We start from the raw sequence: 25128 nt of genomic DNA on the forward strand, positions 1-25128 counted from the left end.
TGTCTTCACGCCATATGGAAATACAGAAAACTGTCTTTCACAACGACAGCAACGCTTCACAAATTGCTGAAAGTTGACATCTGGAAAAAGTTCAAGAAATAAGTTGAAGGCTGTTCTCTACTGATGGCTCCTGAGGACTTGCTACAGCACAGAGGGAAATGTTTGTATCTGTAGGAATGATGAGAAAGAAAGGAATTAAGGAGATGGCGTATCCATATAAACATGCTTGGCAAGCAGTGTAACATTTGTAATCCCCGCTAATCTACCTCACTAAATGCAAACCACTAAAGCAAAGGAATAGCAGGCATGTGAATGGGGCCTCGGAGGCCAGAGCAGCTTGCCGTGCCATCAGTCTTTCCAGTAACTTCACTGGCAGTTCTGTTGAGATTTTGTCTGTGAAGAGCTTGGTGCTGAATGTCTCGCTTTTCAGTCTCCAGTTCCGATCCAGACCCAGGGCTCTTGCCATTGGCATTCTGGTCAGTGATTTAAGTGACAGGATTGAGGAGTCTGCCTAGTTGTTGGACACAGGGATTTATACTCCCAAATCTACCACAGCGAGCGCTAAGTGATGGATCTATGGGGAGGGTTACCGAGAACTCCATGCACATGGTCTCCCCTTTCCCTTCTCCCATACAGCTGGCTCTCCAGGTCAGCATTCAGCTACTTTGGCAAGGCAGTCTCAGGTAGCTTGCACAGCCACTGCCCATGCTGTACTGTCTCTGGTTTTTGGCTAGGCAGAGGACTTCGCTATCAGTCCTGTTAGGCTGGCATTTCCATTGATACTAAATGATATGCACAGAGCTTCTCTTCTAATGGTGGGACAGAAGATATTGAGACACACACACAGGTAAACACCTGTAACTGTGCGGCCTTGTGTGTGTGCATTCGATTCACGTTTCAATTGTATGATCTCATACTGTTTCTCAAATAAAGCTGTACTTCCCCTCAACGATCTCACATACCGATGGGTGCTTTTTCTACCAGCGTGTACTATGTTGTGTATACGAGTGTTCACAACATTAATTTATATACAAGGTTCCCAGTCAATGAGACAAGCAGTTGCAGTGATCACAAAGACTTTGATGACGACTTTGATTAAAATTCCAAGTGTTGATCTGCTACAATGTGTAACTCAGAATCGTGATTCCAAAGCAAATTCCTTTCTTTTCAGCTGTTTATTTTCTAAATTACCAGTGCCATATATAATATGATGACATTATATCCCTTCCCTCCCCCCAAAAAAGAAACACAAAAGAAAATCAGAGTAAGTGAAGGAAACATCCTCCTTTTAAAACAAGTATTATCATTTACACAGTCCTTTCAACTATTGTTTACATTATCAGTGCTGTGGTTAAGAAAGAGGATGGCTTTTGTTCTCAATCTCCATTTCTATTAGTGTTTCTCAAGCTATCTTCTAGGCCAGTGGTTCTTAACCTTACTGCAGCCTGCACTCCTTTGGTTCTCAAAACATGTTCTTGCACCCCTTCTTAGTTGAAGTAGGCCAGTTCTTTACTTAAGATATATCATAAAAATCTGGCATGTCTTGCACCCCCAGAAAGGGAATCTCTCAACCCCAGAGGGTGCATGCACCCCTAGTTAAGAACCACTGTTCTAGGCTGAAATTTTTATTGGTGTTCTAAATCCAAAACCCAGGTGTTTGAGAACATAGAATGAAAATCTGACTGTTCAATGTTTTGCGACTAAAGGAAAACACTGGTAGGGAGTCTTTTAGATATATTTGAATTAGATGCTTTCCCTGGGGCATCCTCCCCCCCCCCTCTTCCCTCCCCGGACACCTGGGGGCAGGAGGCTTTGGCTTGGGGCAGTCCCAGATAGGGTGCCTCCTCCCCAAGCCAGCCCCTTTCACCTTTCTGGTGATTGTTTCTTTCCTGTATGGCTTGCTGAGAAGCAGTCCTATTCCTGGCACACCCCATTTTCCTGGCACAGCCAAACCCTTACGTTGCTTTTAAGTTATGGGAAGAGGAGAGCTCTCTCTTTCTATCCCCTTTCTAACCCCTCACAGGGGGACTAACCACCTGACCCAACCTCCCCTGCCTATTGTACTCCACTCCCCATGCCTAGCTGGGCTTCCGGCATGGACCTGCCTCTCCTGCTACCTGGCACTGCATCTTTTCAAGCCTCTGTGCGTAGAAGCATGCAGGGTCATATTATCCGCTCCCTCTGCCCCGCAGCTATCTGCTAGGGCTCACGCCAGCAGCCTTTTGGCAGCGTGCAGCATCTCCCATCCAAATTAGAGTGTTTACTCGTTGTTTACTATGTGAATCCATAGAGCTGAGGATTTGATATCGCTTTCGGTGTATTAGAATTCTAGAGTAAAGAGCATTAGAAAAAGAGTACTTTGCAATTCTCACGAATTTTCATCTAAAATCTGTTACCTGCTTTCTTAACTGCATAAAGGAAATTGCAGTCTGCCAGTCAGTGTGGCTTTTGGTAAGAGGTTCTCGAGCCATGGTACATAGCCAGCCCTAGAATTCGATCTTCATATTCCTTGGTTCCTCCTTTATCTATGCAGAGCCTCTGAGCTTTTACCTCTATTTCTCCTTTTCCTCCTGAGTATTATCTCTGCTGGCCAGACCCATTCTACGCACTGATTGCCACACTGGAGAGAGCAGTTTCTTACTTGCTAATTGGCCTTGGTGATCTAGTAACACCAGCTTGTACCCTGACTGAAGGATTCTCCACTGGGTTTCTAGCTAGACAATGTGGGGTCATCTGAAGAAATTTACTCTCCAGCTCTGGAAGCTCTCAGCTAGGATGAAGCGATTTCCTGCTGGAGAGACGAAGAGCTGGGTGCAGTGACCTGGTGTGGCTGCCTGTTGCCCTCGAGATGAGGGGCAGAATGAATGTGCATTCTGGGATTGCCACATCACGGGAACTGAGGACTGTGGTGTTTTGCGCTGTATTTTCAGTTTTTGGCTGGACTCGCTGCTTGACACTCTGAACCTCACAGATTCGCAACACTTTCTCTTTTTGCCAGTTCAGCCAGTTACCTCATCCTAGCAACCTGCACTCCTGAAAGAAATCCACCATAAAACTAAAACAGGAGATGGAAGAGCCTCCAAAAAGGCTCCTGAAATCAGAGCTGATAGCCTGACAATTCAGTAAACAAGGAACTGGAAACTTGAAATAAGTCAAAGCAGCTAATATTCATGCTGAAGACCTTTTAAAAAAAACAAAACAAAAAGCCTCCACTTAGACAAATCACCCTGTGTACAAATAGTTCCCCTTCAATCACTATACTTTGTTGGCTTGCAAAGTTTCATCTTAACAATTTTGTTAATTTATTTAGCTTCTGAGCTTAAAGGTTTAGAATACATATATTGTGCCAAAAAGCTGCTTTTGGAAGTTATATAAGGTTTATTTTTGGTTTTTTGGCAATCACTCCTTAACAGGATATTTATTTGCTTGTGTTATCTGCATGCAAAATGTTCTGTGAAAATTCTACAGCTATGTGCACATCCCTGCTGATGCTTAGCTTTATTTTAAAAGTTCCTTGGGGAAAGGGACTCTATTATTATCTTGTTCAGATCCAGGCACATCGTTGGTGTTTAAGGACCCCCACAGCTGCCCAAAACTTAGTCTTATTGAACTGTCAAAGTATCTGGATGAACCTGAGTTCCTTGGCTTTTTGCACTAGGGTCCAGTGTTTGATTCCTACTCAAGCACCCTAAGTCTTTTGTGGTTTGACACAGCTTCCCTAAAAGCACTGGAGATCAGAACAGGTATTACAGGGCAGTGGTCATGGCATGATGCTGTGCCAGGGGGAGCTCACCAAGAATGGCCACGTTTCCAACTCTTCGATTTTTGTGAGATTGGTTTGCTATAGCTCCCAGCTTTCTAAGAGTACAAACCACAGTACTTAGAACCTGCTTGTGATCAGTGGGAGGGATCATGGGGAGTTATTTCCTTCTGAACTCCCACTTCCTTCCCTGCTGGGAGTCCCACAACGTGAGACCTGACCAGTTTTCTAAATATTGGCAGACCCCCTTCTCTTCAGCCCCTCCAAAGACATGCTCATTTTCAAGCCTTTCCTATTTCAAATCTTTAGAACTGGAAGAGCTCTAGTAAAACTCCCATTGACTGCATTGGGGGTCCTTAGGTCAACATAGGGCACTTAGGAAAATTCTTCCCTGAGTGTCTTTTTTAAAAGTTTAGTTAGGTTTGTCACAGTTTTTTTTAAAATTTTATTTTATAGTTTGGATTGAGAATCTTGATGTCTGTTTTTGAACTTTTTTGTCTTCACAGTTGAGCAAAATTACAGGCTGAGGGGTGTGTCACCATTATTTAATGACAATGCACATTAAGAATCAAAATATTAAGGCCTTACAACTGTTAAAACACAAACTCCAAACATCACATGTTAAAATAAATAGCCTTAAATCAAAGTGTGGTAAGCTTTCAAAAGGCATTTTTCTTTCTTTGATGTAGTCAATGAAATACGTGTTTCATTCATTTTTTGAGTGTATGGTGAAGTGAACACTTACCGCTATTTGCTGATAAAACTCGAGAACTACATTTATACTTGGCAGGATTGTAGTTCCATTAGTGTCTTCACCTGATTCTTCCTAGTTACTCCAGTTATGTGCTCATTAGGAATTGTATCCAGGATGGGCACAGAGCAGCATGAGTGCCTTGTCTGGTCTGGATCAGAGCACATTCCACTCGTTCTGAACCCCTTGTTCAGCAGGTGAACTATGTAGAGTAGCCACAGGAAGTGCTTTGGACACAAATTAAGGGGGTTTTATGTCTTCACGGAAGTTAAACTCATCTCAGAGTACAGTAAACAATCTGAAACAAATGTATAATTTACTGCAAATCTCTGCTAATGTAATTCATGCATGTGATCCTCCTCAGATACATATACAGTACTGTGCTCTCTGGCTGCAGCTAATTTGGCGCATCCTTCCCCTAATAGCAGTAATTTTTTTTTCCAAAAGTACCTTGGCGAATATAAGTTGGGAATTAGGTTACTAAATGTCTGAGGGGCTTTTGAAAATTTTATCTGGTTTGACCAAATTTTAGAAAACAGAAGTACCTTTCGGAAAGTTGTCAAAGGGAAAAGGATATCAATATCCCGATGACCACATCCAGAGGGATCACCATACTGTGATCAAAACTGAACCGTGAAATTGCATCCTGGTGGATGACCCAAAAAATAACAGGCCATAGCAAAGAATGGCAATTGTAACCAGAGAATTCAAGAAACACGATATTGAGTGAGACCTGATGTGCAGGAGAAGGAAAGTTCTGGACCAAAGTGTTAGTTACACTTAATTGTGGAAAAGTTCAGTTGATGGTGAACGACAAATCCGCAGTGCTTGTTTCATTAAGAAATACTCAACCAAGTCCTAAATTATCAGCATCATGGCTCTCCATGCAGGAACTGGCATACAACACACATCAGTGTCCAGGGTTGGAGAGTATGCACTGATGATGGTTTTGAGATCCAACAAAAGACAATGAGAGGGGAAGAAAGTACACACTGCAGCCTGACTCAGCAACCTGGATCCACCCATTCCATTGGGAAAGATCTTCACCACTTGTGGCAAGGTCTGTGGATTATGGATGGTTCTTACTAGTCACTTGTAGGTCCACCTACAACTGGTTATTTTATGGAGGGCAATCATCCCTAAATTCCAAGGAATCACCGATGGACATGCTTAATCCCTACCATGATGATGGCCCGGTTGTGTCTATGGTTAGATGCATCTTATTAGGAAATGTAGTGGCACTTGTTATGATAAATGGAGACTTAATCATTTGATTAGTGATATCAACAGTTTTGTCTCCATGATGCATTGTATTTTTTTGGGGTGGTGGTGGGGATAATATGAATGTGAGCTTTAATTAGCAGTATCTGTTTCCAGTTTTGTTGTAATTACTGAGGAACTCTGTTGTAGCTGTATTATTTGGTGGTTGGAAAGAAAGAAAGTAAATGTATTTAAAATGCTGTGCTTTGCTTCCCTTGTTTTTTTTTAAATAAACCTGATTAATTGAACAGAATAGAAAAAAGTCATGTTAGTCAATGTGGTATTTGTAGTTGTGTTCACATTTAGTTGTAAAACTATCAGTGCCATTAAATCCACTACATTTTCCAGTGTATATTTATTAGCATTAATATATGCGAGTGAAGCCTCACAAGCTTTAGCTACAGGTACAGTTAAGCGTTTGTGTAGTAGAAGCAGTGAAGTTAAGCATATGCAGGAATCCCTATAGTTACAAATATTTACAAATATTTAGTTTGGCAACAGCACCTTACTCAGATGTTCCTTGCTGTACTAGTACTAATGCAGTATCCATATTTTTCACAGTACACTCTTCAAATTACAATGTGTTCTGGAATTAGGCCTAATGCAGGGGCTTGCCTGTGCTGTGTAATTTTATTTTTTGCAAATACTTTGTTTTTCTAGCAGTGTAAGAAAATGTACTTTTAAAACCACTATGTGCAATTAACATTCAAGCATTACAACAGTTTGGTGGTAGGTAATGTCTCCTATTTCTATAAAGGTATGACAGAAAGTTCTTATTGGATACCTAATAAGCTTTAACAAACACACCTTACATTTTCTTTGCCTATTCGGAATTATAGTTCAAGAGACACCTGAGACTAGTTCCAATGGGCACAATATGCCTGCTTTATTTGCTGTCACACAGACAGGAGGAATAGAACTAAGTCTCTATTTGCAATCCCAGTATAAACAGCTGAAAAGTGGGTTCTACATTTGTCATTACTTCCAGAGTCTTTGGGAGAACTCACTTGACTTTGTCCTAACATGATCTGGAATGCTATCCGTTCTTCAGTAAGGCAGGCTTTTTTCATTTCTTTTTCTCGGAAAAGATTCATAGTCTAGAGCAGGGGTCTCCAAACTTTTCAGCCCGAGGGCTGCATTAACTATCAAACAGCAGTTCGGGGGCCGACTACACACTTGAGGTCCAAATAAAAAACAATCAAAACATGGATGTTGTTTTTAATTATTTATTTAATATTATTTTATTCAGTTATTATTTAATAACACATCCATACACTATACATGAACACCTGTATTAGTGTGAATGGTGAAATTGTTTCCTGGATGCCAAAATAGCAGACATTTCTGGCTTTAGATTTGTTGTCCCTAACATCAACAGTGACCTGAGATTATCATCGGACAAGTTTGTTTTCAAATTGTTCTTCACGTATTTCATTCTTGAAAATGTTTGTTCACACAGGTATGTTGTTCCAAAGATTGAAAGGTACCTTGATGCAAAAGTTTTGACATTAGGAAAGTCTTCCTTGGGCAAAAACTGGTAAAAACCCACCAGTCCTATTTTGAACTTGTCCCTAAGGAGGTCATTTGCTTGCAACTCAATGACTTCCAGCTGCAGTTCATCTGGGCAACTGGCCACATCTGCTTCAAATGGGTTTTGAAACAATCTCACTTCTTCTGCCTTTGAATCCAAAAAGGTCTCCACGGGCCGGATGAGAGGGCCTCGCGGGCCGCATCCGGCCCCCGGGCCGTAGTTTGGAGACCCCTGGTCTAGAGCGAGTGTATTCTCCTTTGTGAGTGGGTTGGAACTCTAGCAGAAATGATGCATCTTTAATGACACTTTCATAAGGAATCCGGTACAAATTTGTCTTCACTTTTTTCCTTCATTTACATTTCACTACTGATGTTAATGAAAAAACAATTCCTTCAAAAACATCTCTGTGTGTGTTAAGACATTCCAGGAAGCATAACATAAGGCCAATAGGCTGCAGATCCAGAAACAATGCTCCTGATTTTATTTGAAGAATCTCCAAGCCAACACCTTTTCTAGCACATTGTGGAAAAATTATTTTTCATTTGCATTTTTTCTGGGTTAGATAATAATAGCCACCAAGTGGTGGACTTGTAAGTCTGTAATGACATTTTTTTTTCTCCCAAAAGGGAAATGTTAGTGGATGCGCTATTTAATTAAAAAACAAGAACAAAAATAAAGGTTTCTGGAGGGGGTTTTAAATTTTTTATTTTTTATACAATTAAATCCTGAATTGTTCTCAGTTGTTAAGTTTGTTGAACTAGAACATTAGGAATAGACTACAGTATTTGCAGTGAATGTCATTGTGAGAAATTCTGCTTTTTAGAGAGTTAATATGCTTAAAATTTTAGCAGAAAATGACAGAGGAACATTTAAAACTGAGTAGTTTGCCAGTCGTATTGCAGCATATACAGGCATTACTCCTTTCTTTTCACATGCTTGTATGGAATTTTATAACTTTATTTATAACATGCCTCCTACTGAAACACACTGTGCTAAAAATCTTAATGGCACCACTTAAACAAGACAGTTATTAAAAAGTGTAACACATAAAATAAAACAGATGGCAATAAAAAGGGAAAAGCATTAAATAACGGGCCTACAGTAGCAAAAACATATTTTATAAATAAGCAAAACATCTTTTGATGTAAAAAAGTGAAGATACTGGAAGAGAAACTGAAAGATTTTTTTTTTTTTTTGAGGGGGGAGGCAAGCTAGAAATCCAGACCTTAGCAGCTCCCATTTCCCTCCCACGTTCAGACAGGGTGGTAGGAACGTTTGGCAGTGGGCGGTATGCAAGCACACTAAGTCCAGGCTGACGGAAGCAGTCTCAGCTATGGCCAGGGTCTGTTAAGGCTTTCAAAAGTCAACAGTGCCAATTGAAAATCAATCTGCTAGTTTATAACCTGCCAATGTAAAGAATTCAGGGCGGGCGTAATGTGCGCAGTCACTCAAGCCAGAGAGCCAATGTGTTCCTGTACTCCGAGTCATCTGCAGCATGCAAATACACACGAACCTTCGTGAGCTGGGAGTCTGCAATACGGGAACACCTGTGATTTGGACCCCCATGTGGCTGGAGCACCAGTGCCGGCTCCCTGAGCCTCGCAAGCTGGATCCAGTCCTTGGGCTCTGCCTGGCAGAGGGAGGTGGGAGCACAGTGAAGCACTTGTCTGGATGCTTTTCCCCCACCATGGAACCTGGCCAGTGCGAGCGGCAGGGGGCAGCGCTTGGGAGCAGCGGGGACGCCGAGCCACGGGTGCCCCCAGGAGTGGGATACCAAGAAAGCACCTCAAGCCCAGACCCTCCACCCCATCCTAGCCCTCCATGCACCCTCCCTTCCAGGCCCCACCCCCGTCCCGCTCATGCACCCATCCATCCTCCATCCCTCGTTCCCAGACACCGCACTAGGAATGTGAAAGCTTCACTGGTGGAGGTTGGAGCTGCTTCCCGCACACCATGGGTAGGTTGCTGCTACAGCCCCATGGGGCCTCAGAGGTGTTTATCCGTGACTCCTTCGGGCATGATTCCAAAGGGAATAATGTAAGAATGCTCATGATAACCGATTGCTGGCCCTGAGCCAGCTGTTAGGGCTCTCCTGCCACTGTCTGGCAAGGATGGTGGTGAGATGTGCACTGCACCACGGGGAGATCCAGGAGCCATTGAGGTTGCTTAGAGCTCCAGGAAGGCATTTTGTCTGGGGACTGTCACCCATGTTTGGACTTCTGTGTGGGACCAGCTGTGCCATTTAGGAGCATAGGCCCACCCCTTTTGGAGAAGCTAGTGCTACTTAACCCACAGGTCCATGTACTCGCTAACTACAGGGCCCTTGATTGTAGCCAGCCCTTGCACAGGGCCACCCAGGGTAAGCCAGAGGCTCCCCACCAAGAGCTTAGGGGTAGCTTAGCACATACATGGTCTTCCATTTGGCAGGAACATGTTCTTGCAGTGGGTTAAATGTATGAAAATGCATCAGTGCCAAGTTCTGGTGGCTCCTGTTTGGTGCAGCGTGGTCTGAACGCTTTGGGTGGCCAGGCCGCATGTGTTCACTTTCCTTTCTCCTTCCCCCTCTCTACAGCAGCAGCAGGAAATGCTAGCAATGAAACACCAGCAGGAGCTCTTGGAGCACCAGCGAAAGTTGGAGCAGCATCGCCAGGAACAAGAGCTGGAGAAGCAGCATAGAGAACAGAAACTACAGCAGCTCAAAAACAAAGAGAAAGGCAAAGAAAGTAAGTAGCAGCAAGGTAGTGTGTTTCAGTAGCTGGATAGGAACCAGGGACACTAGAGATGGGTTTCTGTGTGATTGTACAAGGTGGGTCGCAATGCTTCCGAAATTGCCATGGGGCGCTGCATAGAGGGACTTGTTGCATGAAAATCTTGTGGAAACTGAGACAGGATTGAGGAGAGAGAAAGAAAAGGAATTCGGAGCCCTCCTTTTTGTGTTGAGATCTGTAAATGCAGTATGTTAATTCTGGATGAGTTTTCTTTATAGCTCACAGCATGTGGCTTGTGATAGCGCCCAGGGAAAAGTGCAACCAGACAGTAAAATGATCCCGTAAGAACACAAGTCTGGCTGTGCTGGGGTCAGATCAGTGAGCCATCCAGCCCAGTATCCTGTCTTAGTGGCCAGTAGCAGATGCTTCAGAGAGAATGAAAAGAACATGAAAATTAAGCGATCCATTCCTTGTCATCCAGTCCCAGCCTCTGGCAGTCAGGTGTGTCGGTACTTACATAGCATGGGGTCGCATCTCTGGCCAGGTTGGCTGATAGCCAACTTATTCGCCGTGAACTTACCTGATTCTTTTTTTAACCTACTTAGACTTTAGGCCTTCTCAGTGTCTCCTGGCAGAGTTCCACAGGTTGACTGAGGATTGTGTGAAGTCCTTCCTTTTGTTGTTTTCAACGTGCAGCCTCTTCACGTTACTAGGTGACTTCTGCTTCTCACCTTATATGAAGGGAAAAGCACTCACTTGCTTCTCACCTGCTCCTTTTGTTCGTACATAGCCCCTTTCGGCTCTCCAATAAAAAGAATAATTGTCAGTGGAGGTCTTTGTAAACCCTGAGCTGCAAATATGTGGCTTGATGCTCCCAGGTACCATCATCATTAACCAAAACCACCAGAACATAGCCACGTTGCATTATTTTGAAGACATTACTTTGATTAAACATGAGAATAGTTTAAGACGACAATGTGTGGATGTGTGGTCTTATTAGTCATATTCTGGTCTTTCTCGGTTTCTCCATTGTACATATTACTGCCTACAAAACTTCCTCGTTTTAACCACGTTCTTGGATACCTGCCCAATCTACTTTATCTAGAAGCAGTAAGAAACGACATTTTCCAAAAGCTGGAATTTCTAAGATTTATGACTCTCTATACAATGAGCAGTGTTGCACCTTCAGACAGTGCTGAGCAAATAATTTTGAGGACCTTCTTCATTGTCAAATGAAAAGTGTTCTTCAACCTATCTGGTGTTATTAAAATGTTAAGTATAATATGCCAAAGCTGGTGCTCGTTTTGGATGGGTTTTCTATCCACCGCTTGGCAGTGTGTAATTCTGGCCAGATGACTTTCTTGCATTCTGGATGTTATCCCTTTGGAAGATTGGCTTACACTGTGGTTTAGAAGAGCCCCCATACACTACTTGCTATGATGACTAAAATGTCTCTGTGATGCTCTCGGAGAATCTGTTCTGTCAAGTGAAGGATAATTTTAATCCATCATGATGATAAAATAGACTGGTCTCTTGTGCAGTAGATAATGATTAGAAATTACACAGTTGACATTTTAACTCTACGCTTTGAAATTTCAGATTTTTTTTAAATGCTAGATTTTCCATTTGAAGAAATGGATGGCAGACTTGTAAATGAATTAGAATATTGTGTCGGTCTTATTGTCCACAGATACATTGAACAAAGAGACCCTTATTTGCAAGATTTCTCAATACAAAGTCTACATATGAGATATTCATCTCATTCCCCTCTTGCTTGCAGATGTGACATTTTAAAAACTTGAGTATGCATGAGACCCCTTATCTTAAATACCTTTTATTAAAAGAAAGCTGGGATACCTCGTACAAACATTTTATTCTACATGTACCTTTATGCAAGTACAAAAATCCTCTTCAGAAACCTTTTTTAGGAAATGAGGAATCTGATTATTTCCTTTTTCAGACATAAATTGCAATGACGTACAAATCTAGATAATAAAGAAGAGTTCATCGGAGCCTCTTTGTCTTTTCTTTTAAATAAGTCTTTATGTTGACGGGAGAGCCAAAGATTTTGCTCTCAATCTTTAAATATTCTTTTTTGTTACTTTGTGAATGGAAGTTTTAAGTCTTAATTCACAGCTGCTTTCATCAGATGAAGTCGGCTAAATAACCTCTTTATTCTTGGACATTTCAGGTGCTGTGGCAAGCACAGAGGTAAAAATGAAATTACAGGAGTTTGTTTTAAGTAAGAAGAAAGCTTTGGCACACCGGAATCTCAACCATTGCATTTCTAGTGATCCCCGCTTCTGGTATGGGTAAGTGGTACTGGACTTAGCACCATTCAGCCGGTGCCACCTTTATTTGCAATACCTTGGGCTGGGGAAAAGGGCTGATGCGTTTGATGGGCAAACTGTTAGCTAATGGAATAGTCAATGCAAAATGCATCGACTACTCCATTTGTCAATTAGTCAATATTTAACATCCTTAGCAAACAGTATGTTTAAAAGAAAGGTGTTGCAAAATTAATTAGTTAAATTGTAACGTAACTAGATCGAAGTTTGTCACGCGTGTGAAAGGAACAGTCGGACACCCTATCATATCTTTTTTAGTTTGCGTATGGATGAAGATTCTATCCCTAGAACGTTAAATTCAAACACTGTTATGTTTTGTAATACAAGGATGAGGGCTCTAATGTAAGGGTCTATCATGATGTTTCTACTAGCAGAGGACTTGTTCCTTTCCTTAATTTATGATCACTTAAATAGATTGTTCTTTGTAGTTACACTTACAGATCAATCTCTACTAGGCATCTAGAAGTCTTGAATTCAGCAAACGATGCTAGAAAATTGGGACTCTAGAATAATGGGAAAATTGTTGTTGCATTTCATTGGATTGTCACTGGAGTTTTTTTTTAAATAAAAACATTTTAAGTTTACCCCTCACGTTACGCTCTGGGTACATATGTGCAGTATCAATAAAAAATTAAAGGTGCTAGCTCTTAAAATTAAGCTATTAAAATACCAAATGTACTTCATTTACATCCCAAATTAGGAAAGTTTGATATTTTATTATTTCATAAAGAAGTAGACAATGAAAAGTACGAAATGGTAAATGACTTATAACTTTGTATTGGTATGGCTGTTTTTCCCCCAATAGCTCATTCTTTATCTCCCTTCCATGCCATAAGTATGCAGTTTGGTTACATATGAATGTGTTCTCGAGAATACACTGTTAAGGAGAGAAGATACAAATAAAATGGCTTTTTTTTGTGGTGGGCTGCTTGGATACCCTCTGATGGAACGTTGCCCACATGTTAGACTGGCACTCACACCTGAACATGGTGCTTCCAACAGAACCTCAGCATCTTTGCTCTGAAAGGAAGAAGGGGAACTACTTTCAGGTGCTTCCCAGCCATCTGAGCAGACAGTAGAATGTGAAAAAGAAATCAGAGAAGTACTTTGCAGCCAGCAGTACCAAAGGCTGGTGGCCTATCTACAGAATTACCTGGACACCTGCATATTAGCCGTTGCTGCAAGAGAACTCTTGATGGGGAAACATAGAGGGAAAGGGCAACAGTGACATGATACAGATCAGCACAAGGCTTTTTAAGCAATGGCCTAACCACCAGTTTTTCAAAAGATACCTGCAATCTGCCCCTATTTCCAGAGGTGTGTCTGTGATTGAAACTAGGTAAAACTCTGAGCTGGCTTTTTCTCTCTGGACACAGATGTGTCCCTCTGGATTCGGCTATTCCAGTCTGATCATTCTTATCCAAAACAAAGATGATTAATACTTCGTACTGTGCCGAGTTTGACACTGGTTTGGGCGGATGCTAGCCAAACATCAGTGTTCCTGCTCCTGGAACACTTTTGCTGACTTGAGACTTTGTAGACAACACTGTGTAGGAGGTGAGAATCCTAAAAATACCATTCTTGCCACCTGACAGGTTGCATGCCACCAACTTACCATGAGCTCTCTCTCAAAATAAGTGTGTGTGTGTGTGTGTGTGCTCGTTCGTTCTCGTACAGGGAGAATGTTGGGCGCAGGGTTGAAGGGGAGGCTTGTGTGCGGCGGGTGGGCAGGCACCAGTATGTGTGCAGGTGAATGCAGAGCGCTGGAGCTGGGAAAAACTGACCAAATACGCTCTGGCTGGTTTGTGCTGCTCCAGAGGGGCATGCAGACTCATGCGTTCTTTTCAATATTTGTATCAATATCAGAAACTTTAAAAACCCAATATTTGCCAATTAAAAAAACCATTACGCTTGAAAGAAAGTTGAGTTCATGTCAGTTACGGGTTCAACTGAAAACAAATCCAAACATACTAAAGTGTGGAAATGCACGATTAAGGCATTTTCAAAAAAATCTTAATTCTAACCCATAGTGACATGATAGGATAAGAACAGCCACACTGGGTCAGACCAACGATCCATCCAACCCAATGTCCTGTCTGCTGACTGGCCAAAGCCAGCCTGATTAGGGTGTCTGTTCTCTCTTGAGTTAGTGTTAATTCTTCAGTGGTTTTGTAGGCTACTTAGTACTCATAGCTGTTGGGACTATTGTTCTTCTCCCACCTCTTCCCTCTCCCTCCCATTCAAATATTTTTGTTGTTTTTCTCATGGGGGGGGGGGGGGGAAGAGGTCCAACTTCTTTAAACTGGAATGCCAGTTTAAAAGGGTTTCCCCCCTATAAACAAGCAGTTTGCATCAGTGATGGGCATACTCCGTGTATTTACTGCTTTGAAGGCTCCCATATCCCCAATGAATGCAAGATTTCCACTTCTTTTAAGGGAAGATACTTTAAAAAGAGGGGAATTAAGTATAGATTGTTCATGATAGAGCAAGCCTTACAACCAGCTTTGGACCTAGCTACAGAGAATCCTCCTGTGCAGAAGTAGAGTCCCTGTTAGTGCCTTGTCTGTGTCAAGATCATGCTCACCAAAAGCTTCTGAGGCAAAGACCGTGTGGAAACTGCAGCCTCCCAACATTCTGCATGAGCGAGGCCCCAGTAACCGTTACCATGGTGCTGAGCACGTCCCACTCAGACTATGGAAGTAGGTTAGAATAGTGGAATGGAGACTTCTCCTCAGAGGATTCAGTCACCGAGACCTCACACCCCAGGATTGCTGATGAGGCTCTGAGCATTTTGGACATAGTGAAGCATTACAGGACTCTAGTGAAAGCCCATTTGTGGTGATAACGAGCCTAGTACCAGCGACGGCTACCATCAAGGCCCATGATCATAAGACTGGTCTCTGAGGAATGGCAGTACTCTCGATGCCACCCTCAGTGTCTCAGTCAAGGGATCAAGAACAGTCACTTGATGGCTGGATCCCTGCAAGGCTTGTGCATGAATCCAATTAACCCAGAACTCTCCTACAGTCATGAGATGGTTAACGTGTTTGTTAAAAGCAAGAGCAAGACTGGAGTTAAGGGCAGTCACAAAAGTCTTATTGCCACTTTCTTCTCCTAAACACAAACAAGTCACTCAAGATCATGACAGACAACCTTGCTTGTGCGTATGTATAAGTAGTCAGGAAGGAGTGCATTCCCCATTGCTCTGCACTGAAGTGATAATGCTTTGAAACTGGGGCATAGCCAGAGAGCCATTGCAGTTTCTTGCATCCCAGGTAGACAAAACAGTGTCATACTACCTCAGCAGACTGTTTGCCCTAAATTGCAAATGGGAATTGGGCTATAGCCCTCTGTAGCCAGCACAAAGTTCAGAATATTCTGTTCCAAGGGAGGATTCAGTCCAGACACCTTTCTTGTTACAAGGGTGTGTGTGTGTCCGTGTGTCCATTGTTTTTTAAAGGGTCTCAGCAAGATCAAGACAGACCAAGCCAGGGTCACTTTGATTGCAGCAACCTGGCCAAGATGAGTTAGATTTCCTTACCTCTTCAGACTCTGCTCTTGTCTTTGATAGAGGCCCCTGATCAATTCTTGACTGCTGTGTCAGAATGCAGGTAGAACATGTCTCCTCAGTCTGAAAATTCCACAACTCTCACATGATTCCTGAATGGTTCTTGGGAGTAGAAGCATCCTGTTAATCAGAGATAGAACAAGAGCTATTAAATAGCAGCAAGGAATCTACAGGGCATACTTGCCTTCGGAAGTGGAGTCCATAATCCTCATTGGTGTAACAGCCGTCACCTTTCAATTATGCAGTTGTCTTTCTGCAGTCATGGATGAGTTGTTGGAATTGAAGTTGTCAGGCCTGTAGGAGTTCCATCAAGGTTTACTTGCCATCTGTTCACCATCCAGTTTTCTTTAAGCGGCACAGGAAGTCTACAACCACACAGGAGGCCATCTTCCATACGTTAGATGTTTAAAAGGGCATTAGTACCTTACTTGGATAGAACCAGAGCATTTGGGAAGTTCCTTGGACTTTATTTCTATGGCAGATAGATCTAGGCTCTAGGTCCCCGTCTCCATGCAGAGAATGTGTAAGTAGATGTGGATGTATTATTACGTGGTATGGCTTGGCTAATGCTCAACCTCCCCTATGAATGACTGCACAGTCTGCTCCAGGTAGATTACAGTCAACACCCATAGCCCTACTCAAGGATGTTCCAGCTTCTGAAAGCTACAATGTAGTCTGTGGTGCATGCTTTTTCCAGCCAGTATGCTTTGGTTCACTCTGCTAAGTTGGATGCTGTAGTCTGATAACAGTTCTCTCCTCAGTGCTGGACTCTGTTCTGAAACTCCCACCTTCTTAAAATGGTATAAGTCAGAGGTCACCTGAAATGGAGCACCACCAGGGACTCTGTTCGAAGGAGGAGAGATTACTCACCTTGTACAGTTACTGGAGTTCTTCCAGATGTGTGCCCTGTTGGTGCTCCATTAGCTACCCTCCTTCCACCACTGCTTCAGAGTTTCTTGTATGGGAAGAAACTGAGGGCGGTTTCCCCACACAGCACCATATAGCCTGGTTGCGGGGCCTGAGGATATGTAGAACACACTTCCAAGCCAAATGTGCACTGCTGTCAAAAATATTTTGAGCAAAGTCACTCTGTCCACCTGACATTGAGCACCCAAAGAGTGACACATCACAAAGAACTTCAGTTCCTGCATGAGGTGAGTGACCTCTTCTTTCTGTCTGACCACACAGTCTAGGGTTAACTCTCATTGTCATGCATGTGCAGTCTCTGCTGTGAATGTTCATACAGGATCCTTTAAAATAAGCCGGGACTATTTATTTATTTAAGTCCACTTGCATAAAGTTTCCTTTTTCTATTCTTTCCACTCCAGGAAAACGCAGCACAGTTCTCTTGACCAGAGTTCTCCCCCTCAAAGTGGAGTATCTGGCACCTACAATCATCCTGTCCTGGGGATGTATGATTCCAAAGATGACTTTCCACTCAGAAAAACAGGTACATCCAAGATGTATTTTCTGTCTTGTGTACTAAATATGGGTGTTTTTTTAAATGTGTATTCCCCCTTCTTTTTAAAACCCACCTCTGTGGTATAGTAGAATGAATGAAAAGTGTTAGAATTTGAGTAGTGTTTAGTTTGGCGAGGCTGAAATTTAAGCCATATAAAACCAGCATGGGAAGCCTAATTTACATGACTTTTGAAGGTTTGTTGTCCTCATCACAAGAGCGAAATTAAAACTGAATTGTTTTCAGTCAACAAATGTTTCACTGAATGAGAAAAATGTATACTTCTTAATACTCATTTAAGGGCCCTTTTGTTGCATGTAGAATATTTTACCAACAGTAATAATCTTTGCCAGTCGATGCATGAGGATTTACAGTAAAGTTACTGGCTCATACCTGTGTACAGTTGTTTCTCAACAATGCTGTTCCCTTTGATTGAAGGGCCAGTTATTTCTCAGCTCTATGTTATGCAGATATCTGTTTTGGTTGGCTACTCTCATCAACGCCACATAATATGCCTATAGCCAACATGGAACCTTGGCTTCTAACAACAGCCTATAACTCTCTGAATAAATACATCCAATGGGTTCCCCTCAATCTCACTAACAGCTGTGCTGGGAAAGGCTGAGCACACACAACAGTGTGTTGTTTTTTAAAATATCTGCTGCCATTTTTTCAGTCATTTCTTAGAGCAGAACCACACTTCATTGGATGTAGTTTCTTTTAGTATTTGCCCATAGGATGAAATTTTAAAATAGGAGCAGACCTACCTACCTTGACATTTAAATGATACAGGTAAAAACTAGCCAAGGCAATCGTACAATAAATCTGTACCTGTTTTACAGCTATGAAAGACTTTAACTCAGATTCTCCTGCTTCTCTAACATTGATAGTGAATTTTGGGAAATTCTGTCTGTGTCCTGTTTTTTCTTTAGTTTGGCTTTCTTTAAAGATTGTGTCTGTGAAGATAAATGGGCGTTCATCCTTCGTATTTTCAATGCAACATTTTCATGACATATGGAAGGTTACAAAAAAAATTGAGACTTGTAACTTATAGACTGTTTTTCTTGCAGAAATGTTGCCTACAAAAAGACAGTTTATTGATGACGTGTCCAATTATATTCTAACACCTTACTGGATCTAACATAGTCTCTGCCCTCAGTGTTCTTAGTCACTTTTTTCAACTATTTAAATTGCATTTGTAAAGCACTAGAGCATCGAATTTTAATGCAAATCATGTATAATCAGTATGACAGCTGTCACTCTATTTGGCACTTATTGTTCTGTGCACCACAGAACTTAGGAAACATGTTTTTGCCAGCTAGTTACATTATATTTTTTGCATATTACTCTAACATAAATAAACTGTTGTCATCTTGTGCAGCTGAGAAGTTTCTCACTTCGTAGTTTCAAATAAGTTTGGTCACAAATGAAATGGAAAGAGGGAAAGGCCAAAGAAAATGCTATAACGGATATCTGTTTTAATATTACTAGTTTTGTGTTAAAAATGATGCCGTATTGACAAGCATACGAATTTACAGAGATAAGTATTAGCAATCAGCATGAGGAGTCATGAGAAACAACCTTAAACCCAACCACAAGTGGGAGAATTAGACTTCAAATGGGAGGAAAAAGCTCAACTTGCTATTACCCTTTTTGAGCTGAAAAAAGACAAAGTTGGAGGCTTTTGTAAGCAATGAAATACTTGTATCTTCTGAATAATGCCCAAAATCTGTTTAAAAAGCTACTTTCCACTTTGTCCGTACTCAGAACACGTTTGAGTATAAACTGGACCCTGCCACCCAGTCAAATGCCTTATCTGCATTGAATGAGGGTACTTAGAATCTCTCATAATTGAAGAAACATTTTTAACTTTTCTAGTAGTATTCTTCATCTCTCTAATGGACTTTCAGGTAGAATATTTCAAAATGGCATGCAGTTTAAAGGTGCCCACTATAGGGTCCAACTTCAACTAGGCTTGGTGGAAAATATTTAATCTTTGACTTATATGGTCAGCTATGTGAGAACTTCATGATTGATCATTTTTTGCATCAGTCATGCTAGTCAGTATGAGAGCAATTTAGAATAAGATTCGTAGATCCCCAGGGCAGAAATACCATTGTGATCATCTAGCTTGACCTTCTGTATAACAAGAAACTTCTCAAAAATAAGTCCTGTAGCACATCTTTTTTTAAAAAAACCATCCACTCTTTATTTTAAATTTCTCATTGATGGAGACTCCACTGTGACCATTATATCGGTGACTAGAGTATAGGCCATCAGTTTTTTACAGATTTGATCTATTTTTGTAATAAACCATCCCCAATCAGGGGTATTATAAAGACGAGGACCTGTTGTGGGTTCTTAGGTTCCCCAAGAGGTTAAGTGGGACAGTATCCTTGATGTTAGCTCATCCAAATGCAAGAGGGGTGTTTGCTGTCAAGGAGCAATCATATGCACTGCTCTCTTGCCATCATGTCACATTACTGGTCTCAGTGGCGAAGTGCCTCCGGAAAGCTCATGTTGTTCAGTTAACTCTAATTCTGTTTCTTAGTCTCCTTGGCTGCCCATGGTCTGGCACCATTTGTTGTGCCATTTCCCTTCACTTGGCAGTTCTTCCAACTTCTGTCCCATGGATGCTTGTTCCTTTCCGCAGCCTTCAAGTAAGCTTACCTCTAGTCCTAAAAAAGTCTTTCACTTTATCGCCATCTGCCGTAAGAATGCTATCCCATCTCACTACCTTCTTTTTCTGCCAACTGTCTGCTTTAAGACTTCCATCTGCCACCTGACCTCTCTGCTCTAATACTCTTGTAGGGCTAGTTCTAGTTAAAAAACAAAATAAAAACCTAACAAACTAAATCTGCAACAGCATCATTTGATTTGCGGTGAGTTATTTTAGAGGTGTAATTGATACTACACTAGCACATTGTCGTTCAAAGCACAGATATTGGTTCTTTTTGGAAATCCAGAACAGTAAGTACATTTGAATTTTTTTCTTTAACTCCCTGATGTACTGAGATACAAAACATACATGCTCAGAATGTTATGTTTCTTGGGGAAGTGCAACATCAACAAAGGGAAGGGAAAGTTGGAGTTCATCCTAAATAAAGACCTTCATTAGTATCTAAAGCTCAGCAGGTGTGCTTTCAGACTTTGGGGACCAATAAAAACACTGCTTTGAATTGTATTTGTAACTTAGAACTGCTCTATCATGCCTTTCAGCTTTTATGAAATTTGTTGAAATCAGGCTAGTTGAAATACAAAATCGACCACAGTGCGGTTTGGATTACAAGAGCTGGAATGCAAACATTATCTTTGATATGGATTGAGTGACAGAAGAGGCTAAGAGAACACAGCTTGATTTTTATTCCAAGTTCAATATTCAGTGCTGGCAATTTGACTTGAATGCTGAGAGAGTTTGATATGAAGTCCTTCAGTGATTAAATAGTTAACCACAGTAGATTATTTTTAGTGTCACTTTTCTCCCTTTTCAATGACTTCTACTGCATCATGACCTCTTGGGCAATATATAAAGAAGACTTCCCGCAAAATTGTTTGTGAAACAGTAAATGCCAACATCATGCCATTAGCATATCATTAGTATAGCCTCTCTCTCACAGTCCTGCTCTAATGTAATTTGTAGGGCTGGATTGATCTGTTGCTCTTTCTTGGCCATTGCTTTCTGCTTGAAATTGTTTTACTCTGACTCCTTAGAGATGCAGTTTATAAGTACTTATGTCCTGTTCTTCTAATAGCAGCGCTTTTTTCCCAGTCTCTTAGATTCCTTTAGGAGGGTATGAGTGTGCATATCCCATTTATGGCCATTGAGAAAATAGGGGTGATGTTTTCCTAAAACGAGTGACACTTTTAAATGTACTATAGCTGCTAAGGTGCCATGCACTGAGCTAAAACAATAGTTGTCTATTGTAGTGATGTCTCACAGTGGCCACAGGCAGCTAATCTCTTATTGGTTTTTGCTACACCTGATGTTTGATCTTTTATAAGCTCTCCAACACCTGTTGGGGCTTGTCCGGAACACTCATGTATTTGTTGAATTTTTAATATGTAAATTTTATTTACCAGATTAGGGGTCTGTTTTGCCACTTATTATTTTTCCTATATCCAGATGTTTTGCTTTTGCTTTTCTTGTTGTCCCTTGACTTTTAAGAAGTGTGAATACTTCGAAATGCCCTGCTTTAATTCTGAAATGGACACACAGTCTTTTCTTTGAGAGACTGAGGAAGATAAACAGTGGCACTGCTCAGTATACCTGAAAAGCCCCCCCCCCCCCCCCCTTTTTGGATCGTCTAGCCTGCTAGGTACTGACCACCTGCTGTCAGGTATTTTGTCCTGAACTTCCATTGCCTTCTATAGGAGCTGAGAACGTTTAGCATCTCACCAGACAAGAAAAGGCATAATTGTGGTAGAGCAGCTACCTCCTCCTCCTTTTGTGCCTCCACACATCAGGCAGGAGCCTGAGAGGGTGATCAGGAGGAGAACATGCTCAGAAGGCTACAGAGTCAAAAAACATTTTCCTGTGATGTTGCAAATCCCTAGGTAGGATGGTATTCTACTGCTTAGCTGGTAGAATCGGTTTGCAAACCATGCATTAGGGATGTTCCATTCTGTTGTGCATTAAAACATTGCATGTGCAAGAAACACAATCACTTTTTGAACTGATTCTGATCCTTTGGATGCGTGCAGTGGCTTGTTTTATGACAAAGATTGTTTAGAGGAAAATAGAGTAGGCTGAAAGCTCAACGCTGTGTAGGAGTACAATTTAGCAGGAGTCTTTGAGTTTGGTACGACGTAGTGTCACTCACGTTGGAGAGAATCTTTGTTTTCCCACCCACGTTGTATTGCCTGCTGATGCAGTCCAAGTTTTGGTTCTGCTGCATTGCTTGCTTTGTACCACATATCCACACGTGACTTCTCAGGTATACTCTTTCAAGGAAAGGTAGTCGTTGACCTATTATCCTGAGCATTGCCTATAGTGGGGAGAGAATAGCTTTTTGCATATTCGGGATGTTCAATTTCAATTAATCAGCTAATTGAGTAGTTGATGGAATTTCCATCGACTACTCGATTAGTTCGCTATCCCACTGCGCCTCTGCCTTTGAAATGTACAAGAGCCACGGGCAGCTCTTGTACATTTCAAAGGCAGAGGTGCAGCACTAGGGACCCCATGCAAGCAGGGACTGCTCCAGTCCCTGCTTGAGCTGTTTCGGTCTCTGCTTTCCCTGTTCGCTCCCCTCCTTCCCCCTCGGAGATGGTGCTGGGGGATCTGGCTTTTAAGCCGGCTCCCCCCAGCACCAACTCCTTCCCCTCCCCCCCCTGCTGCCTCAGATATAGAGGAGGGCAGGGAACAACTAGTGGAATAGTGACTTGACTACCCTATAACCCAAGGCTTATCCGGTAGTTGACTAGTTGCTTACATCCTTAGCGCATATATTTCCGAACTATATATTTTAGAAATGTGCATCTGTCTGCCCATCTGAGTACCCTTGCTCAAGAACTCTTCCTCCTCCTACTCTCAAGACCCAGACTGAGAGACATTAGACTCTACACGCTCCTCATGGTGTCAGTACTTGCACCAGCCTCGCAGCTGGAGCATTTGTACTTGGTACTGAGTACTCAGCATCGACAGGAAATACCTCTCTGGCATCAGTCCACGTCACCTGCACCAGCAAAGAGGCCGCCAGAGAGCACACGGGATGGGGTACGCTCAGGCATCCATACGACAAGCATAAGGGAGAAGTTGAGTCAAGAGCAGTTGCAACCATCTCGCTTTGACAAGAGCATGGCCAACTGGCAGCTAGTCCACTCCCTCCATCTGCCGCCTCCTCCACTGCGTGATAGAAGCACACAGCACCTCGTGGTGCTGTCCATTCCAGAAGCCTTTGGAGTGGCAGAAGCCACCTTCTCCCTCCCGGAGCAGCTTGCTCCTCAGGAGAGAGGCGCGACAACCTCTCCTTCCCAACTGTCACCCCTTGCATCCTCCACAGGTCTCAGACCTGTAGCCATGCCACAAAGGGGACACACAATCCATTTGTCTGAACTTCCAGTGTGTTTCCTTTGGGTGGCTCCGATCCTCCTTGAGATATATGTTAAAGCTTGTGGTCCTCATGCTCATTCACATGGAAATTCTTATTAGAGGGAAGGTTTCCTGTTGCAATTAAGACCTGTCGCAGCAACATTTGTAATATTAGCTAAGTTGAGAGACCCTGATCTTTTTTCCATTTTAAAGAAGTTTCTTAGTTGGACTATTTCTTCATTACATACCTTTAGCATGTAGTAATTAATATATTCCCAATACAAAACAGAATTCAGATAAGTACCATGCAGGAAATAACTCCAGTATGAATGCTGTCCTCCTTTTAATAGAATTTTTGTTGTCGTATGTCTTTTTCAGAAGACAGATGCTTTAACCAGCTGTCAAATGTGCCTACATTGCATGCGTATGTCGGTACTCCACATATATCCACCATGTATAGAACGACATCTATATGAAACATGGCTTTCCTATAAAGTACTGACCCATGCGTCTAATCAATTAATGTATTTAAAATGTAAATTTGCTGGAAGAGTAAATTATCTACCTTAAAGAAGAAATACTTTCTCATAAGGCTGAACATTCTCGTGTCTGTCTGTACTCTTAAACTAATATCAGGTCCTTCCCTTTAAAGCAGAGCTGGGGTTTTTTTTCTGCAGTGACACTGAAGAAAATGCAACTTAAATTTAAATAGGTGCTTCTTTAATGTTGTCCTTCTGGCAAGCAGCAGATTTATATTCATTCCACTTGCTTTATGTAAATAGAATATCACATGATTTTGCCCTTCACTAATAAATTTAAAATGGAATTTTAAACATCTGATGCTTTTAAAGTACCTCCTTTATATTTTTTTAAAGCAAATTTAGGTAGACAAGTTTTTCTCTGTCCATGGTATATTCATGAAAAGCCCCTTTTCTAACATTTCATCAGAGAACAATTTGGATGAGAACTTTCTAAGCATTTGGTCATGAAGCTGTGAACTTCTGCTTTGTGTACTTGCCACAAGTAAAACATTGTGTTTGTCTTCTACACTCTTTCTAGTGGTCAAAGACAAATCTGAGGAAAATAATTCTTAGCCAGGCGTTGATCAAAATCAGTTTGTAAATCTAACTTGAAGTCAGTTGAGGAAGTTTTACATTGTTGACGCTTGGGCACGCTGGCAGTTTTTGGTGACAAAACATGCCAGTGTAAACAAGGCCTTAGTGTCTAAGGTGCCACAGGACTCCTTGTTGTTTTTAGTTGTACAACAGTCCTCAAACTAGGCTTGGGAAATGAAGACCAGTGTTCTTTTGTTATCTGCTATAGAGGCCCACTGATTCTTTTATTAACTTACCTACTTGTGTGGTGAGCAGTGAAGGGGTGTCAGGTGACTGTCTTGCTTCGGATTAAACCTCATGGACTTGTCAAGAAGTCATCCTGCAAACCCCTGTCTTGAGGCCATAGGTTAAACATTGTAAGATTTGTTTTTATCCAAAGCGTTATTAATCCTGATCCTCAGTGTTCTAACAGAACTGTTGAGGTGGCACCTGTTGGAATATTGCATTATACTGCTAATTCTTTATTCCAGAAGTTAACATCCTATGACTAATTGTCTTTGCATGGCTGTGATTTACTTCATTGTAAATTAGCCAATAAATGTAGCAGAAAATGAGTAAGATATTAAATAGCACTCTACACGCAGTGATGACTTTCCT

At 41.8% G+C, this 25128-nt stretch overlaps 1 protein-coding gene and 1 long non-coding RNA gene across 11 annotated transcripts in view; one reads left to right on the plus strand and one right to left on the minus strand.

Annotated features, from left to right (window-relative positions):
• HDAC4 (histone deacetylase 4) overlaps positions 1 to 25128 on the plus strand; it is a 226272-nt gene that overhangs the window by 123734 nt on the left and 77410 nt on the right. For all 10 annotated transcript variants that reach the window (XM_075934078.1, XM_075934072.1, XM_075934081.1 and 7 more), the window contains 3 exons: positions 9875 to 10025; positions 12202 to 12322; positions 17255 to 17376. In XM_075934078.1, coding sequence (XP_075790193.1) covers positions 9875 to 10025; positions 12202 to 12322; positions 17255 to 17376 — 394 coding nt within the window. The remainder of the gene's footprint in view (positions 1 to 9874; positions 10026 to 12201; positions 12323 to 17254; positions 17377 to 25128) is intronic.
• On the minus strand, positions 13249 to 24902 carry LOC142830242 (uncharacterized). The gene is made up of 3 exons (XR_012905336.1): positions 24768 to 24902; positions 15900 to 16046; positions 13249 to 13378 (listed from the first exon to the last, which is right to left on the minus strand). It is a non-coding gene; the product is annotated as an uncharacterized LOC142830242 (long non-coding RNA).

This window comes from Pelodiscus sinensis, chromosome 7 (genome assembly GCF_049634645.1).
Source record: "Pelodiscus sinensis isolate JC-2024 chromosome 7, ASM4963464v1, whole genome shotgun sequence".
NCBI classification, from domain to species: Eukaryota; Metazoa; Chordata; order Testudines; family Trionychidae; genus Pelodiscus; species Pelodiscus sinensis.